This window comes from Erithacus rubecula, assembly GCF_903797595.1.
Source record: "Erithacus rubecula genome assembly, chromosome: 25".
In the NCBI taxonomy this organism is placed as follows: domain Eukaryota; kingdom Metazoa; phylum Chordata; class Aves; order Passeriformes; family Muscicapidae; genus Erithacus; species Erithacus rubecula.
This window is the reverse complement of record NC_136677.1, coordinates 984,833-1,003,118: the sequence shown is the minus strand read 5'-3', so window position 1 is coordinate 1,003,118 and position 18,286 is coordinate 984,833. Positions and strand designations below refer to the sequence as shown.

Below are 18,286 nucleotides of genomic sequence, written 5' to 3'. Positions count from 1 at the left end.
GTCCCCTGCCCCGTGTCCCAGGGAGGGAGGGGGTGATCAGTGCTGTGGGGCAGGCAGGAATTGCCATCCTGGCTGGGTTTTCTGCGGATGTTCCTTGTCCCCAGGCGAGCTCCATACCGGGCAAATGGCATCCTGGAGCAGCAGCCACAGCAGAAAAGTGCCTCTGTGGCAGCGCTGGAAAATTACAGGCTTTGCTCTTTGGGGCTTCCCCCTCCGTGCCTTCCCCCTGGGAGGCGTTTGTCACTTTAAACGTGGCCAGAAATAGCAGCAAACAGTTATTGGATTTGTCCGGAATGCCTTGGGATGCACATGCTCCGAGTATGGGTAATTCATAAACGCTGGCACCTATTGATTCTCCAGCAGTACCAGGGGAAAGTTATCTCATTAGTCTTATGAACTATAAAACGTGCTCCCTCCTGAAGCCCTGACCCCGTTGTTTTGATAAATCTATATTGGATAGAGCAGGAGCTGGTAACCTGCATCGACTGTAATCTTTCTCATGGAATTGGGAGGCCCTTGGGAACAATGCTGGGGTCTCAGGGCCAGCACTGGCAGCTGGATGTGGGAGAGGTGTGTGTGTACTCAGTGAGACCGTGCAGGAGAGCCCCCCTCCCACCCTCATACTTTTCCTCAGGGGAGGTGCCATGTCCTGGAAATTTAGGTAGAATTTAGTTCATGGTGAGCTGTTGGCTGTGTTTGATCCAAGGGCTTTGGTGAGGTGTCTCCAAAGGCAGCAGCTCAGGTCTAGCTGGAAGAGTTATTAGAGGCACATTGCTCCAGCCTGGCCACGGATGTGCTTAATCCTCTGCTTCCTGTAAAGCCTTTCCACCTCCTGGCAGGCAGAAAGATCTGATTTTATTTGGCGACCTTCGACGTTAATCTGCCTGGCAAACTCTGCAATAAGTCACTTGGGTGAGGTCTGTCGGAGCTGCTCACATCACTTACAGCCCCGCATCTCCCCTGAACCAGCAGAACGTTCCTCGACAGAGCCGCTTGTCCCCTCCCAGAAAAAAAAAACAACAAAAAACAAACCAAAGGAAGCTGTGCTGTCAGCTTGGGTGGGTCTCACACGTGATGGAACAGTGTCACCACAGTGTCACCACACCTGTCATTCCACGACGGAGACGTGGATCCTACAGCTGCAGGATTTCTGCCCGTTCCTGTCCCCGGGGAGGTTGTCACGGCTGGAGCCCCATCCCAGAGCCTGGATCTCGGGGCTTTGTTCCCAGCCAGAGCATGGCAGCGCAGGGCTGTGGATCCGCGTGTGAGGGTGTGGGCTGGGGCTGCCAGCACTCCACAAAATACAGCCCCGTTACCATGGAGACCGGCTCCCCCCACCTCAAATTCCAGTGCAGCCAACGTTCTCCGCTTACTGGTTTGATGGGAGATGAAAAATTAATGTTTGATTTGCATGTTGTTGCGGTGCTGTGGGACCACTCCCCCTGCCCTTCCGCGGGGGTCGCTCAGATCCCGGGCGGCTCCCGCTGGGTGCCCCCGGTGCGGGGCAGGCGCTGCCATGCTGCTGCTGAGGGCCATAGCGTGGAGGTTCCGGCTGAGGTTTTGGCTGGTGAACCCCAAAACCCTGCAAGCAGGGATGGAATCACAGGGGTGTTGCTGGAGATGTGGGGATGGGGCTGCCAGCTCGTGCTCCTGCTGATCCGGGGAGCATCAGCAGGGGTGCCAGCCTGGAGGGTGCCTGTGCCTCTCTTAGCCACACTTGACTGGCATTATGATTAATTATTTGCAGTCTCTTTGCTGTTTGGAGTCCCTCACTGTCTTGTATCGAGCAGTTGGAGTCAAGCACGCACATCTGGCTGAGCCGCGGCTGGAATGGGTAATGCCGGCACAGCTCGGCGCTGCCGCTGCCTTGGCCCGTGCCGGGGACACTCCCTGCTCCCCTGGGGGAGCATCCCTGCTTTCTGCTGCTCTGTCACCTGCACTATTTGCAGGGAATTGAGCCTGCGGTCCTGCTTGGGGTGTGCTCTGGGAGCATCTGCCTCTTGTCCTCTCACTCGTGCTCATTCTGCACTCCTGAGTTTAATCCCGGAGCTTTCTTTTTGCCTAAATTGAGAATAACCGGGTGCTTCCAAAAGGTGCTGGAAGTAGAAACAGTTGTTTGGCTTCATCAGCTAGATCCTGCCTTAGCAGGAGCTGTGCAGGACTTGAGGGAGCCATTTGCAGATATTGCTGATTTACAGGCTGGGTTTAAAGGTTTTCACTCTGAGCATTCAGCTGCACTAAATTACCTTCTGCAGTCGTGGGGTTTGGTAGGGGGTGGTTTGGCTGGCAGCACGGTGCAGCCGAGCAGATGGAGCATCCCATCCCAGCTGAGACTGGCGCTGGAATAAACCCCAAAGCCCCGCAGAGCTGGGGGTGAAAGCCTTGCTTGGCACGGAGGGGCAGGGCAAAGCGCTTTCCAGGTGGGTAGGGAGCCTCTCCAGAGCCTCGGCTTATCCTGCTCCCCATGTAGCCACTACACAGGCCTTTCTATTCGTGTTAATTACTGTTATAATTCATGATGAATTACAGGGGTCAGGAGCCAGCCAAAGCCTCCTTTTCCCCGTGCCAGGCTCCAAAACCCGCTGGCCTGAGGGGGCTGCTCCAGCAGCGCTGCCGGGGCCGTGCTGCCCTGGCTGCTCTCCCGCCACCCTCCTCCCGGGGCTCAAACAGCAGCTCCAGCCCTTATTTGTTTTCACACGATTCTAAGTAAGTTAAGCTAATTATTAACTCAGCGGGACGGATTCACTTTTAATTGCGGCGTTGCCATGGAGCGCGTGGCACCGCGGCGGAGCGGCGTGTGCCGGAGCTTGGTGCCACACGCTCTGCTCCCCCTCTGCAGCCGGCATCCGAACCCTGCGAGTCCCGGTGGGTGCAAAGACACCCCAAACCCACCTTCACACCTGGCCAGGTGTGAGTGCTTGGCCAGGGTGAGTGCCGGAGGGAGGCGGTGCCCCACAAACGCCGGGGCTGCTGTTCACACCCAAGGTTTCTCTGTCTCACCCAACTTCACCAGCCTGCCTGAAACTTCAGCCAGAGCTGCACCCCGATGTGGTGGAGGTGCAGGGAGGTGGGGGAAGGTCCCTCCTTCCCAGCCACAGCTCCGGTGCCAGCTCGGAGTGCAGGGGCTCTGCCTGACCCGAGTGCTCAGCCTGGGGCCAGATGAGGCTCGCTCACTCTTCTCCTCCCTTTGTGTCTCCAGAAAATAGGTTTTTTATTACTTCTTATGGAGGTTTGTACATATCGGACGTGCAGAAGGAAGATGCCTTGTCCACCTACAGGTGTATCACCAAGCACAAATACAGCGGGGAGACGCGGCAGAGCAACGGCGCCCGGCTCTCCGTCTCAGGTGAGCCCAGGGGCTGCCAGGGTGGGCGAGGGACGGCCCCCCTGCTTGGGAAGGGTCCCAGCCCTGCCAGGGTGGGCGAGGGGCGACTCCCGTGCTTGGGAAGGGTCCCAGTCCTGCCCGATGCCCCCTTTCCTGCTCGCTTGCCCACAGCGCTGCCATCCCGCACTGGCAATGGCATCGCCACCTCGTGTCCCCGCAGCCAGGGGACATGCCGGTGCGGGGCGGGCGGTGCCGGGGGGCTGCGCAGGGGGCTGGCAGTGCCAGGGCTGCGCCCCCCAGCCCGCAGCCCCCCCGGGCCGGGCGCGGCGGTGCCAGTGCCGCGCGTCACCCCGAGCGGCGGGCGACGGGGCGCACGGCGATGCGATGTGACAGCCCGCGATGTGAGCAGCCTGACGCGATGTGACGAACATGCAAGCGATACTGCGGCGGAGGCAGTGCAGTCCGGAGTGCCGGGTGTCTCGGGGCGCTCCCGGCTCCGCTCACTGCCCAAATTACTCCGCTCGGGAGGGAGGGAGTTCGCCCGACTCGCAGCCGCGGCGCCGCTCCCTGCCATATGCTGTTCCCATCCTCGGGTGCTCCCGCACCGGCTCCTCCAATTAACCCCCCGGAGGGCAGGGAAGAGATGCAGGGCTTGCCTAATCTCCCCTCTCGGGGTCCCGGGTGCCGTGCCCGCCCTGCCCCGCGTCCCAGCGCTGCGTGGGCCTCACCGGGTGGATCATCCCCAATCCGCGAGTTTCGATCTGGCCCGGTCCCCTCCTGGTCGCTGTCATTATTTACACGTCACGGCGTTTTACTTCTGCTTGGGAGTAATGAAAGAGGTTTCTTTCCCCTGGAATTTAATTTCACGCCTGAGACTTAGTGATTAATTTTCTCCTTTCCCAGCTGCCTGATGGGCCCTTTTGCTTGTAAATTTTGAAATGTGCCACAAAATTTGTGTATTTTGCACCAATTAGGTGTCACCTTGAGTAATTCCTCCGGTGCTGAGTTTATTCCTCCCATCAGCTATTTAGGATGTGTTTTTCCTCCCACCTCCCCATGTGCCCGTTGTCCTGGCCGGGTGGGATAGGGCACCCCATGCTCGGCAAGGATAATGGGGTGCATCCTGCACTCCTGTATGGCAAAGCCACAAGCTCAGGGGATGGGGAGAGCCAGTCTATCATGGATGGCACTAACTGAGCGCAGTGTCACCATGCCAGGGGGTCTCCCAGTGTCACTGAGACACCTCAGCTCCTCCTCTTCCCCGGCTGAGCCCAATTCCTCTCCCTACCCAGACCCGGCAGAGTCCATCCCCACGATGTTAGACAGCTTCCAGTCCCGGGAGGTGAAGGCGGGCCGGCTGGTGGAGCTGCCCTGCATCGCCTCGGGCTACCCCAACCCGGCCGTGCGGTGGATCAAGGACGGGCGGCCGCTCCCCGCCGACAGCCGCTGGAGCAAGCGCATCACGGGGCTGACCATCAGCGACCTGCGCGTGGAGGACAGCGGCACCTACATCTGCGAGGTGACCAACACCTTCGGCTCCGCAGAGGTCACGGGGACCCTCACGGTCATAGGTGAGAGCCCGCGGGGAGGAGCGGTGCGGGATTCAGTCCTGCTGCTCTCTGACACGTAAAGCCTTTATCAATATGCAGCTTCGGGGGGTTATACAGCTGTATAAACAACAGCCTTGTGTTTTGGCACAGTGTTTGGCTCGCTGGAAGCCACTGTCTTGCACGTGTCCGACGTGTTGGGTGCTTCTGTGCTTTGCTTTGTTGATTTACATAAAATTTATGTCGATTTACATAAAATAAGCTCTAGCCAAACAGTAAATACCATCTGGGCAGGCCAAGTATTTATCACGTGCTGCTTTCCTGGGGGTTCCTCTCTGTCACCGGGATCCTGGCAGTACCAGAGCCACTGTGCCTGCCTTACCTGGAGCACGGTGCCAGCCAGGCACCGTCAGCCTGCTGGGAGCCAGCCTGGTGTGTCCCCAGCTCAGCACTGGCCCTGTCACACGGAGCATATCTTCTTCCAGCCATCCTGCCACCTCCCCACAGTACCCCCGCCGGGCGCCTGTTGATAAAAGCAGGGGCTGTCAGCAGCGAGGACGGCGGCAGGGCCACCTGCCTTGTTGTGCAGTGACATTTAACGCACGGCCAGGCTGGCGCTGCCAGGGCAGGAGGAGCAGAGGGAGCGCAGCGGGGATGAGCTGCCTCCCACTGCACCGCCAACGCCTCTCCCCTCTCTCACAGACCCTCTGCGTGTGACCCTCACACCAAAGAAGCTCAAAACAGGCATCGGCAGCACCGTCATCCTCTCTTGTGCCCTCAGCGGCTCCCCCGAGTACGTCATCCGCTGGTACCGCAACACGGACTTGGTGGCGGTGGATGATTACATCTCCATCCGCGGCATCAGCAACGAGACCCTCCTCATCACAGCCGCCCAGAAGAGCCACTCCGGCGCCTACCAGTGCTTCGCCACCCGCAAGTCCCAGACGGCACAGGACTTCTCCATCATCACGCTGGAGGGTGAGCTGGCTTCCCAGCTGGGGGCTTCTTCCTCTGCCCCTCTCTGAGGGGGTGCTTCGTGCATGGCTGTGGGGCAGGGAGACTCACTGGGGTGGGGTTCTGAGGCTGCTGCCAGCCTGCTCCTGGGCTTTGTGTGTTGCCTGCATGGCCAAGGGGAATGACCAAAATAAGTGTTGACTTGCCATTCCCAGCCCCTGGGCACCCCATTCACCAGGTATCCCTCCCTGATCCAGCCCACCAAGGGATGAGCTCTGCTGAGGGAGGTGTCCCCTCACGCTGGTATCAGCCACTGTGTTCCCTCACCCCTGCCTGCCACAGGGACTCCAGCACAGCCATGTGCGTGTCACCAGCCAGGCTCCTGTCCTGGCCGAGCCTGGGGTGGGAGCTCAGTGCCATCCTGCTGGCGGGTGACTGCTGCTGCCTGTGGCTGCCGCTCCCTGACCCCCATCCCGCTGGGTGCCCCCCAGATGGGACCCCCCGCATCGTCTCCTCCTTCAGCGAGAAGGTGGTCAACCCCGGGGAGCAGTTCTCCCTGATGTGCGCCGCCAAGGGGGCCCCTCCACCCACCGTCACCTGGGCGCTGGACGACGAGCCCATCCCGCGGGACAGCGGGCACCGCTCCAACCAGTACACCATGTCTGATGGCACCACCGTCAGCCACATGAACGTGACCGGCCCGCAGATCAAGGACGGCGGCGTGTACCGGTGCACCGCGCGGAACTCGGTGGGCAGCGCCGAATACCAAGCGCGAATAAACGTAAGAGGTGCCTGTCTACTTTTAAATATCAGAATAGGACTTTTACTGGGCTTTTTGGTTTTGGTTCTGTTCCCTCTTCTTCCCGGCCCTGTGGGTCTCCCTGGCTACCCCAGCCTCGCTCCCTGAGCCCTGCCCTGCTCCTCGCACACCGGCAGGGTTGAGCTTCTCTGGTGCTTAAAGCAGGGAGCTTAACGAAGAGGAAAGCAATTCCAGAGGCTTGGAGAGCTGGAGCTTGGCTTTGCAGGAGTCAAAGGGCAGCACTGCGGTCCACTCTCACCCTGCCAAGCCCTGCCTTGGGGTCTGCACAAGATGGGCAGTCACCCCCTGAGGGATCCCACTCATGGAGAAGGAGGTGGCAGGCCCAGAAGTGTCCCAGGTCCCCCCTGCTCTACCAGCTGCCCCCATTCCCTACAGGAGCCCCACTCCTTGGCAGCCACCGTGCCCGGCAGCACTGGGATCTCCATGACAAACAATGATGAGGCAGCACGTGAAATCGTGGAAAATGAGCTTTGATTTGTCATGTCTGTATTTTCTTTGTCTGCTAAAAGCCATGGCCGCGTTAATCACCGTGTTATTACGGCTGCAGCGCGTTGCTCGGTGTGTTCCGGGGAGCGCTCTCAGGCACGGGGTATGGTGTAAGCCCCTGCCCATTAATAATCCCCAATTAAAGCTCCCAGGCTTACAGGTGGGAGCGAGACAAGATAAGGGAGCGTTTATTTGTCTGCTGAGAATGAGGGTTGAAGGGCTGTGTTTGTCTGTGTCTCAGGTTTGAAATGGATCTAGTGGCTTTTTGGCTGGGATCCCAGGAGAGTCGGAATTTTGCTGCCACTTACTGCTGAATTTGGAGGAAGTTCATCCCTCAGCCAGGAGAAGCCAGAGCAGCGTTTTCAATGAGGATGTTCCCTTGTCTCCCTCTTTGCCCTCTCTCAGCCCTTGATGGGCTGTCACTAGATAAGATTCGGGTTTCTTTTTCAGTTGCACAGAACATGTCCCTCAGACAGCCCCATGACATGGTTACAGAGCGAGATGCTAATTCCTTTCTTCCTGCTCCTTCTCTTAACATGTCCTAGAATGAGAAACACCGTCCGTCAGCTGATCCTGAGTGCCTGTTAAGCTGTTACCCTGCTACACCCTCAGGATGAGGAGTCAAGACAGGGTTAATCTTTAGATTACTTCGCTATTTTATGCAGCGGCTGGGAGAACAATGTAATTATTGATGCATGAAACCTCTCGTTTAAAGGCTCACCTGCAGCGTTCTCCCAGTCCTCAGGCAGCTCCAAAGCCAGACAGAAAGTGGTGGCTGTCTGGCTTTTCAGTGACACACAGGATGGCAGTGGGGGGGTGCAGAAAGTTCGAGCAGGTGAAGTGCTTTTGCCAGTGGAAGTCAGGTTCCCATAGCAGCTCTTGCCAAGGATGTTTGGCACAATGCAGGCAGCTTCTTCCTGAGAGAGGCAGAGAGAGGTTGTGATGCTGGGGGAGCTCTCCTTCTCTCCCATTTCTCTGGTGCTAGGTGGAGGCACCCTGGGCAATCACAGTGCCCAGAGCAGAAACACAGACACATCCAACCTCCTGCAATGGGCAGCAGTGGTGTGTGTGGGCTCAGCTCCCCCAGCACGGGGCTGGGGCTTGCTGTTTGAAGTGTGGCTGTGCCCCAGGAGCACAGCCCTGTTGGTAGGTGAGGGACAGTCGCTGTTGCTGGAGGCTGCAGCCGAGAGCTGTCCCACACGAGCTGAGAGGAGCCCGTGCCGCCTCCTCACCCAAACCAGGCTGGCTCCCGGCTGTCCTGATCACCTCCTCTGCCTGTGAATCTCGCTCTGGAATAGCAGCAGATCTGCACGCAAGCAAGCAGCCCTTCGGAATTAACCTAGCCTGCCTCTTCCTTCCTCCCAAATATGTAGGGCCCCCGAGCATCCGCGCCATGAAGAACATTACAGCGGTCGCGGGTAGGGACACTTTCATCAACTGCAGGGTCATCGGGTACCCCTATTACTCCATCAAGTGGTACAAGGACTCTCTGCTGCTGCCCGATAACCACCGCCAAGTGGTCTTTGAGAACGGCACCCTGAAGCTGATGGATGTGCAGAAGGGCATGGATGAAGGAGAGTACCTGTGCAGCGTGCTGATCCAGCCCCAGCTCTCCATCAGCCAGAGCGTCCACGTCACCGTCAAAGGTGAGAGGGTGGGGACGTTGCTCTGCAAGGCAGGGAGAGCTCATCCACGTTGCTTTTGGGATCTCCCTGTGGTGGGATGGAGGCAGAGGAGCACCACGTGGGGAGCTGCATGTCCAGGTGTTGGCAATGCTCTGTAGTCACCAGCCCTTGGGGGCTAGCTTGGCTACCTGGTCCTGCCTGCGCTAGCAGCTGCCCCGAGCCACGATGTATCCATTTCCCCTTACAAGTGATGGAGCAAGGATTTATGGTGTAAACATAACGTATTAAAACATCTAACCTTTGCTTGGATCACCTTCGCCGATGTTTTTCTGTGTGTGCTAGCTTTTAAAAAAATAATATTCTCGGTCTTCTGAGCGCGCAGAACATCTTAAAAGCTTCTCCAGGCCATCAATTATTCAGCCCCATTGAGGGAGCTATCAGTCCTAATGAATTGAGCCGGATGCATTCCCTCCCAGTGCCTGGCTGAGATTGTGCTGGGAGCTCCCGAGTCTCCCGTCCTCAGGAGTTGTGGGGTCGCCTCCGCCCGTCGCCAGCTCGGTGTTTGCAGTAAATCATTCAGACAAACACGGCGGCGCTGGGGACGGAGACGGCCAATTGTCATCCTGCCTCTCACCCAGCGGGGGATTCGTGCACTGGATTTACTCTGATCCCCCTCCCTCCCCTCCCAGCCACCATTTTCTTATTAGGAATCAGGTTAGCGACAGAGCGCATCAAGCTGATTAGAGATGCTACCACTTGATTAGCTACTGCTCTTCTCCAAGGCTTCCAAAGGGCAGAGGAGGCTGTGGATAACCTAAGGGCAGTGTGGGGAGGTCTTCCTGCCCTTGGGGTCTGCAGGGTTTGGCCAGCCCTGCTTTCCTCACCTCACATGAATCCTTATCTCCATGTGGAGCCCCAGGGCTTGGAAAGAGGGCAGAGATGTTGGTCTTGTCTTGGGACAGCTGGGACACACAGGGCTGATGTGGGAAGATCATCTCAGGGTGCTTGTGAGCAGTTAAATAATGGGATTTGCTGGGAGGTGCCCCCAGAGGGTGCAGGATGCTGAAGTTCAGGTGAGGATTTGTATATCTTCTGCTGAAGCCTTCCCAGTGTGGATTTACTGCCACGATTAGTGGCTGGTGACGGGCTGAGGAAGGTGAGCAGGCTGGAGCATGGTGCAGCACGGGCCAGACATCTTCATTCCACTGCTGGAGATTTACACCCAGCCCCACTGGCTGAATTCCTCATTTCCTCTGGCCCTTGCATAAAAGGTCTGTGGAGAAGAATAGCAAAGGCCCTAGAAGAGAGTCAGAGAGTGAATAAACATAACTGTGTAGCACAAGGAGCACGGGGTGGCGTGGAGCACCATAAAGCTTTTACAGCCCCAAGTGCCTGGTGACCACATGAAATGGCACCTGTGAGTTATGCAGGTCCTTCTGATCTCACAGCAGTAAAAGCTTTACAATTCCCTCTGGCACTGCTCAGTCCCCCAGGAACTGGGATGTGCAGGCAGCCCCAGCCCTGCTCATGAGGCATCATCCCCATCTCCTGCTGAGGGAAACTCCTGCCCAAGTGTAGCTGCTGCTGCTTAGCCTGGGAGCCCAGGATCCCCATTTCAAACCTCCTGACTCTTTGCTGATTGAGGATGCAGCTGCTGAGGCCTCTTCCCTGCACTTCCCCAGCAGCACAATCCAAAATCCAACCTCCTCCAAGGTGCCTTGACAGCTCCTTACTCCTGCAGACATCTTTGAAGGTTTTAATTAATCCCATGTGAGTTGGTGCCATCCTGGGGCTCCCACACAGCTCTGCTCAGGTGGCTGCAGTGTTTTTGGGGAGCAGAGGGCTGACACAGTGCCAGGGGCACTGTGGGATGATGCTTGGGAAGGCAGAGGCTGCTCACAGGGACTCCTCTGGGCTGGAGCTGCTGGGATGGGCTCTGTGCTGGCACCGTGGGTGCTCCAGGCTGCAGCCAAGTGAGACCCTGGGAGCTCTGGAGAAAGGAGAATCACAGTGGGAAGGGAAGGGGAGTTGTGAGCTCTGTTTGTGGGAAGCTGGAGCAGGGAGAGCTTGTCTGTCGGCAGGAGGGGCGTTTGGAGAGGCGCGGATCCACACGCCCATCCCCGCTCTGCAATAGACTGCAGTGCATTCCCAATTAATTATTCATTAATTATGGAAAACAGGCAGCACTGGCTCCATGGCTCTGGCAGCTCGAGCCACGTTGCTGTTGCCAGCAGAGGGATGGGCCAGCCCTGCCTGTACCTGCCTGCCCTGCCTGTTCCTGCCTGCCCTGCCTGTACCTGCCTGGCCCATGGCAGTGGCTCCCACCTGGGGGACAGTCACAGCCTCTGCTTGCCGTGCAGCATCAGGCAGCAGTGCCAAGAGTGATGGGATGGTCACAGGGTGGAGGTGGGAGCCCAGGGGAGTGCGTGGGGGTTCAGGGAACTGTCCCCGTGCCTGCGTGAGAGGGCAGCTCCCTACTGCCAAAGGGACAATTGGCAGGCTGCTAATTTAATTATGGAGACTGCAGAACGAGGATCTCATCTACCAGGTGCTGAGCCTTGTTAAGCTAATTGTCTCCCTCTCTCCGTTTTCTTCCCCCTCCCACATTGCCAGAGATGCTGCAGTTGCCTAATTAAGTTATCAGAAAGATAATGGCTGGTTCTGAATCCAGCACCTTTAAGAAAAGCATCCATCTAATAATGGCTTTTCTGGGAATGGATAAATGCTGAGGTGGAATTTTGGGTGGCACGTGCTGGGGGTGGCCAGGGCTTTCCCCAGTGCAGGGTCAGCATTTCTTCATGCCACTCTCAGCAGGGTGGCCCTGACAGGTGGGAGAAATCTTCCTGCTGTTCTCTGCTTGATGGCACCTTCTGCTGTCCCCTGGCCTTGTTCCTGGTGGAATCAAAGCCTATCTTAGTTTCTGGCCTGCTTCTCCTGCCGGGATCTTCCCCAAGCCCCACTGCAGCCCATCCCCACTGAAGGAAGGCTTTCCTGGGATGGGCTCTCCAGCATTCTCTGCCTCTCCCCTTGGCAGTCCCTCCACTGATCCAGCCCTTCGAGTTCCCACCAGCCTCCATCGGACAGCTCCTCTACATCCCCTGCGTGGTCTCCTCCGGGGACATGCCCATCCACATCACCTGGAGGAAGGACGGGCACGTCATCCTCTCTGGCTCTGGGGTCACCATTGAGAGCAAGGAGTTCATGAGCTCCCTGCAGATCTCCAGCGTCTCCCTCAAGCACAACGGGAACTACACGTGCATCGCCAGCAACGACGCCGCCACCGTCAGCCGCGAGCGGCAGCTGATCGTGCGGGGTGAGCCTGGGGGTGCCCCAGCCCCCTGCATCCCACCCAGCCCTGGGGAGAGGGAGGGAATGTGGGAGGGTGAGGAGCAGGGCTGAGCCCCCACAGGGAGTGGGGAGTTGTAGGGGTCTGGTGGGGATTTTCCTGCAGTGACCGTCCTTTCTCCCAAACTCCTCAGTGCCTCCTCGTTTCGTGGTCCAACCCAACAACCAAGATGGCATTTATGGAAAAGCCGGGGTGCTGAACTGCTCTGTTGATGGGTACCCCCCTCCAAAAGTCATGTGGAAGCACGCTAAAGGTAGGGATGGGTCAGGACCGTGTGTGGGGATGTCTGAGCAGACTCGGGAGAGTCCCTTGGCACAGCCACCCCACGAGAGCTGCTCTGCCTCAGCTGAACTCTGTGTCTCTGTGTCCCCTCCTAGGAAGTGGCAACCCCCAGCAGTACCACCCCATCCCCCTGACAGGCCGCATCCAGATCCTGCCCAACAGCTCCCTGCTCATCCGGCACGTGCTGGAGGAGGACATCGGCTACTACCTCTGCCAGGCCAGCAACGGCGTGGGCACAGACATCAGCAAGTCCATGTTCCTCACTGTCAAGAGTAAGTGCCCAGGGCTGTGCCACGGGGCATTGTCACAGGGACCTGCTCACAGCAGCGACCCTTGGAGCAGAGCTGGGCACAGTGAGGGTGGCTGTGGGATTTGGGGCCACCAGCAGAGCCTGCTCTGCTGCTGCCTTCTCCTCTGTTCCAGCTGCAGCAGCCGTGCTCCAGCCTCAGCTCCACTCCTCCCCACGATCAATGCAGGGCACGGGAGGGCATTGATTCCTCCCCTCCAGGGACCCGCTTCCCTTTTGCTATTAAACACACTTTGTCTTTAATAAAACCAGGCAATCAATCTACATCATCCAGGAGGAAAGGAAATAGCTGGGCTGCTTTGACAGGGATGGGCTGGGAAGTGTTGTTAGACACCGTGTTTGAACTGTGTGTGTTATTGGATTGCTCTCCTGTTGCTATCAGCAGAATGTATAATTGCCAGCTCCGTGTTAGTTACTGGGCTCATGGCTGCAGGGAGCATTCAGACCTCCAGAAGGAGGTGGTGGAGGGGGTCCAGAGCCATCACCCTCACTCCTAGTGTCTCCAGGAGGGGCTGGACTCAGGACTGGGCTCAAGACTAAACTTTGCCTTGACCATGCTGGGAATGAGGCAGTGAGCATGCTGTGCCAGAGGGGATGGAGGCTGCTGGTGAAGCTGTGGGAGCCACCACCCCCTGATTGTGTACCCAGGATGCAGAGGGGACGTGCAGCCTTCTCTGGTCCCCACCATGCCCTGGCCTCCTCTCCCCTCCCCAGCCTGGTGCTTTCTTCCCTGACACCAGCAGCTGTTTCTCTCAGGAGCTTCTCCCCTCCCCACCCAGCTTCTGCCTTCCCAGGTTCCTGTTCCCCTCCCTGTCAGCTGTTTAATTTATCCCTCCAACTGATGAATCAAACCCAGCGACTTCAAACAAGGCACTTCAATGAGGTGCAGGTACAAAGTCGAGGCGATTAATCCCGAGTGAGCATGAGAAGTCTGGGAGCCCGAACTGGTGCCGTGTCCCTGCTATCTCCTGTAATTGCATCCCAGGACAGGTTGCTTGCTGACTTGAATAGCACATAACCTTATTATGCGAGTGCTTTTGCATCTCCTGGAGCCCTCGCTGCCTTTGAAAAGGTTTGGATGAATAGGTAGACGAAGCGCCACAGCCAATTAAGCATTAGATGGGTTCTTTGTTTTGTTTCATTTTGGGGTTTTTGTTTGTTTAGTGAAATGTCAGCCCAATTAAAGGGAGATCAGCACTGGCTTTCCCTGAAAGTCAGGCCACTGAGGACTGAGTTAAATGAGAGTTAATCAGAGCCCAAACAAAGCGTGCTGGTGGTCAGCAGGGCAGAGGGCAGTGCCACAGCCAGCTGGTGTCACACGTGCCCTGCCCTGGTAGCACAGCAAAGGGGGGCAGGGACAGGCAGGTAACACACTGGTGGCACACTGGACAGCGTGTGGTTGAATTCCATGGACTTGGCAGAGCCAGGAGCAGCTGGATGCTGCTTTTGTCAGGGAAAAGCCACCAGATTTGCTTGGGGAATGCTACCCATGGGGTTGAGGCTTTCCTGTCCCTGGGTGCCAGGTCACCTGGGCTCCCACAGCACAGCAGCCTGTCCTTCCCTGCTTTGGGAAGGAACTCCAGCGTCCAGCGGGCTGCAGCGTGGAGTGGAAGGTGAGGAGTGCTGGAGTATCTGAGCCTGTGCCCGAGGGGACAGCAGGCTGGGCTGGGCGCAGGTGAGGGGCCCAGCAGCCCGTGATAAATGGCATTTAGCACATGGCTGCACACCTGCCCGGGTGTCGGGAGCGTGTGGCATGGGGACAGTCATGTCCCCGAGGGTCCTGCCGGCTGTGCCGGAGCGGCAGCACCCTGGGCACTGGGGAGGGGGCTCCCTGCCAGCACCTCCACGCCAGGGGTCCAGCCAGGGGCAGGTAGAGGGGTCTCTGTGGTCGTGGCACAGCCCCCTTTGGAAGTTCGCTGCCACATAGCACGAGCATAACTGATTGCTTCCATGCAATTTGAATTAATCTCATGCTTCAGGTGAAACTCAAGCTAATCAGCGAAGAAAGGAAGCTGAGACGGGTGCAATCAAATTAACATCACAGAGCCAGCTCCAAACAAGAAAGAGGGGGGTGAGGGAGGCAGGCACAGCCCTTGTCACCCTTGTCACTGTTCTCATTCAGTTGTCACCAGCGCTCGTGCCCCAGCCGGCTGTGGGACCGCAGCGTGCTGGTGGCTGTCGGCTTCCTTTGTTCCCAGCCTTATCTGTGCCCAGACAGCAAAACCACCTCTGCTTGTGGCCTTGTTAACAAGGCCGTGGGCACAGGGAGAGGCTGGGTGGGTGGGCTGAGCCCTGGTGGGCACAGAATGGAGGGTACAGGAGGCGTTTCAGGTGAGCTTTCCTCGAAGGAATCCTGTCTGCCCAGAGTGCTGCTTGAGCTGTGGCTGATGCCACATTATCGATGTTTCTGCACCCAGGAAGGGATTATGGACTGGTCAGGAGCGGCCCCCTGCCACCTTTGGAAGTCCCTGCAGCCAGTGCCAAGCAATGTGGTCTCTCTGAAAGCTGCAGAGCTGCTCCAGAACAGGTGTTGGGCACCAATGCCCCAATCTGTGCTATCCTCACAGCTGCTCGGGGTTTTCTTGGGGTTTGTTGTGCTCTTTTCCTGCTCTGGACTACGTGCAGCTCCCTTGGGACCCTGGCAATTGAGAGAAGTTGATATGTTTACATCCAAGGAGCTGCTTTTAATCAAACATCAATAAGTGCATTTCAGTGAAGCAGAGCCTGAAACAGAGCTCCTCTCCTGGGGCCTCTGCTCTCTGGGAAGGGGCTGGTGTAGCCAAGGCTGCTGCAGCCCTGAGGGGCTGTCCTGCCCCTTCGGCCCCAGGCCACACACCCTGTGCTGCTGCACTATCCTCCAGCTGGGCAGAATAAGGGCTGAGTGCAGGGACCACATCCTCAGTTTGGCAAATAGCAGGGTGGCCCCTCGGTGTTTTCGATGGCAGGAACAGGGGACAGTGGGCAGGAGCCTGGAAAAGCCTGCCATCGTGGCAGGACTGTGTGCTGAGCCTGTCATGCAGCTGTGCTCTGCTGTGCACTCAGCCCTGCTTTGGGACAAGAGCAAGAGCTCCTGCTGTCCCTGTGCTCTGTCCTCACCCCGATGGGACATGGAATGCTGGGGCTGGGACTGTCCCAGTGTGTCCCTGACCCGGGGCGGAGGCAGGCAGAGGCGTTAGAGCACAGGCAGGCAGCTGGGGATGGGACAGGGCAGAGTTAGAAGTCTTGGGTTGCTTTTTCTCAGGTGTCCCCTTGGTGTCCCAGTGCCACAGCATCCCTGCTCTTTGCCATCCCCTGACAGCTCAGGGGTGCTGTGCTCCCCTTGGGGCAGGATTTGGCACCAGGCTGGGCACTGCATTGTCCTGCGCCCCACAAACTCCAGCAGCTCAGGAGGGAAGGTTTCCTTCTCTGTTAATTGAATTACATTGCCACAGAAAGCCGAGGAGTCGTAGCTCATTAGAGCCTCTTGTGTCCCATTAGAACAGTGTGTGTTGCCTTTGCGGATTGTCATTATCATACATTACTGCAGGACTCAGCACTGCTGTTTGTTTATGCATTACATTTTTTTCTGCTTACCCAGCCTGCCCTCGGTCCCCCAGCCCGTTCCTCCTGTGTGGTGCCTGCCACAGCCAGCCCACTGTGTGGCACTGGGGTGGCACAAAGGCCTTGGCTCTTGGAGCAGAGAACAGCCAGGCCAGGGATCAGTACAGCATCCTCACAGCACGGATCAGCCATCCCCATCTGTGCTGCACCCACTGCTCGAGCACCTCTGGGTTCTGCACCCCAGCCAGGAGGTGACCACAGCACAGGGTGTCCCCACTGGCCCCATTTGCATATTGGGGTGGCTATGCAAAAACAAAAGTAATCTCTGGCATCTGCAATTCAAAGGCGGCCTTGCTGATGGGAAATCACACTCTGTATTCTGCCCAGGTTTATACGAGTGAATTATGCAAATCCGTGATGGAAAACATTCTTCCTCTCATCCTCGGGAGTGTAAAACCTTAGTCAATAATTCATACCCGCACGTCTCAGACTGGAGGCTTTCTCTTCATTATAGTGTGCACTTGGTTATTTGTCTTTCACGTTTTATTGTCTACCCCGGTGTAATGCTATGCATTATAAAATTTATCTGCTTCATTATTTTATGATCCTGAGCTGTATAATGCAGCGAGACGGTTCCGCTTCGGGCGGCGGGGCCTCTCGGTGGGAGCCGCATGCGCCGTGTCCTCGGAGGGTCCGTGGGCTCTGGGGACCGGGCGGCCACAGGTGACACTTTGTAGGAGCAGGTGGTGGACGGTGGTCAGGACAAACTCAGGTGTTCTCTATATTCTGGTGTTGAAGTTTGCAGTTTATTACATCAGCCATGGGTGAAAAGGGCTCAGCTGGAAGCTGCCAAATGCTGCTCAAAGAGGCCCAGAGGAGTGAGATAACAAAGGGGGTAAAGCAAGGGTGAGGGGTGCAGGGACAAGAGCAAGGGAGAGAGAGCGTGTCCAAAGCTGTAAGAGCAAGAGAGCGTGGTCTCCTTTTACAAAGTCTTAAGTCTCCTTCTATGTTGGATATTCTACTCTTTCACAAACCAATCTAGTACAAGATATAAATTCTCTAACATTTACATACAACCTATAGGAATTGCTACATTACCATGTTTTACTGCTTTCTTATCTCTAAACCTCATCTTGGACCCTTCCTGTCATGCCAGGAGGGGATCTCTGCTGGCTCTTTGGTATGTTTGCAGCAACTGGCATTATCTTAACAAAGGAAGAAGACCTTCAGGCATCCACATTGCTGGTCTCCAGCCACTCAAGCGAACACTGCTTTGTTTTAACCTCACCTACAGTTTCTATATCCTTAGCATCTTTTGCTAGGCAATCATATCTATAGGGCATTCCTATTTCTTCCTGCCCTACAACACTTTGCCTCCCCGCAGTCCCAGCCATGATCACCTCCCACCCCAACACCACCATTGCCATCAAGGGCCAGACCAAGGAGCTGAACTGCACGGCGCGGGGCGAGCGGCCCATCATCATCCGCTGGGAGAAGGGGGACACCGTCATCGACCCCGACCGCAACATGCGCTACGCCATCACCACCAAGGACAATGGAGACGAGGTCATCTCCACACTCAAGGTGAGGGCAGCGGGTCCTGCACCTGCCTGGGGTCTCGTTGGGCGTTGGAGAGAAAAAGGGAAGGTGCAGGGAGGGTGTGGTGGTCCCCAGTGGGTGCCACAGAACCTGGCACTCACAAGCAGCAAAGCCAAGCCCAGAAGGGTGGGGTGCCTAATTATGGGAGGGATTGCAGCTCCTGTGAGTGGCGCTGTGGTGGGAGCAGGGATGGCAGGGAAAGGCAGGGCACAGTGCTGGGGGTAGCTCAGTCTGAATTGGCTCCTCTCCTTGGCACACTGGCAGCTGAAACCTGCCGACCGCGGGGACTCCGTCTTCTTCTCCTGTCACGCCATCAACTCCTACGGCGAGGACAGAGGCTTGATCCAGCTCACTGTCCAAGGTACTCCATCCCCCCACTGCAAACCCTGCAGTGCACATCCTTGCTGAGAGGGTCTCTCTGCTCCTGGGGACCTTCTCTGCCTGTGTCCCCAACC

The 18,286-nt window shown here is 57.3% G+C and overlaps 1 protein-coding gene across 2 annotated transcripts in view; it reads left to right on the top strand.

The window, feature by feature from the left end:
• Positions 1 to 18,286, top strand: part of DSCAML1 (DS cell adhesion molecule like 1) — a 92,448-nt gene that overhangs the window by 60,106 nt on the left and 14,056 nt on the right. The window contains exons 4-13 of one of the 2 annotated variants that reach the window (XM_079326717.1): positions 3,200 to 3,346; positions 4,618 to 4,896; positions 5,575 to 5,850; positions 6,318 to 6,614; positions 8,506 to 8,778; positions 11,792 to 12,070; positions 12,237 to 12,356; positions 12,481 to 12,657; positions 17,617 to 17,816; positions 18,096 to 18,192. In XM_079326717.1, coding sequence (XP_079182843.1) covers positions 3,200 to 3,346; positions 4,618 to 4,896; positions 5,575 to 5,850; positions 6,318 to 6,614; positions 8,506 to 8,778; positions 11,792 to 12,070; positions 12,237 to 12,356; positions 12,481 to 12,657; positions 17,617 to 17,816; positions 18,096 to 18,192 — 2,145 coding nt within the window. Of the gene's footprint in view, positions 1 to 3,199; positions 3,347 to 4,617; positions 4,897 to 5,574; positions 5,851 to 6,317; positions 6,615 to 8,505; positions 8,779 to 11,791; positions 12,071 to 12,236; positions 12,357 to 12,480; positions 12,658 to 17,616; positions 17,817 to 18,095; positions 18,193 to 18,286 lie in introns of those variants that run through there. The other variant, XM_079326718.1, reaches the window with a different exon arrangement.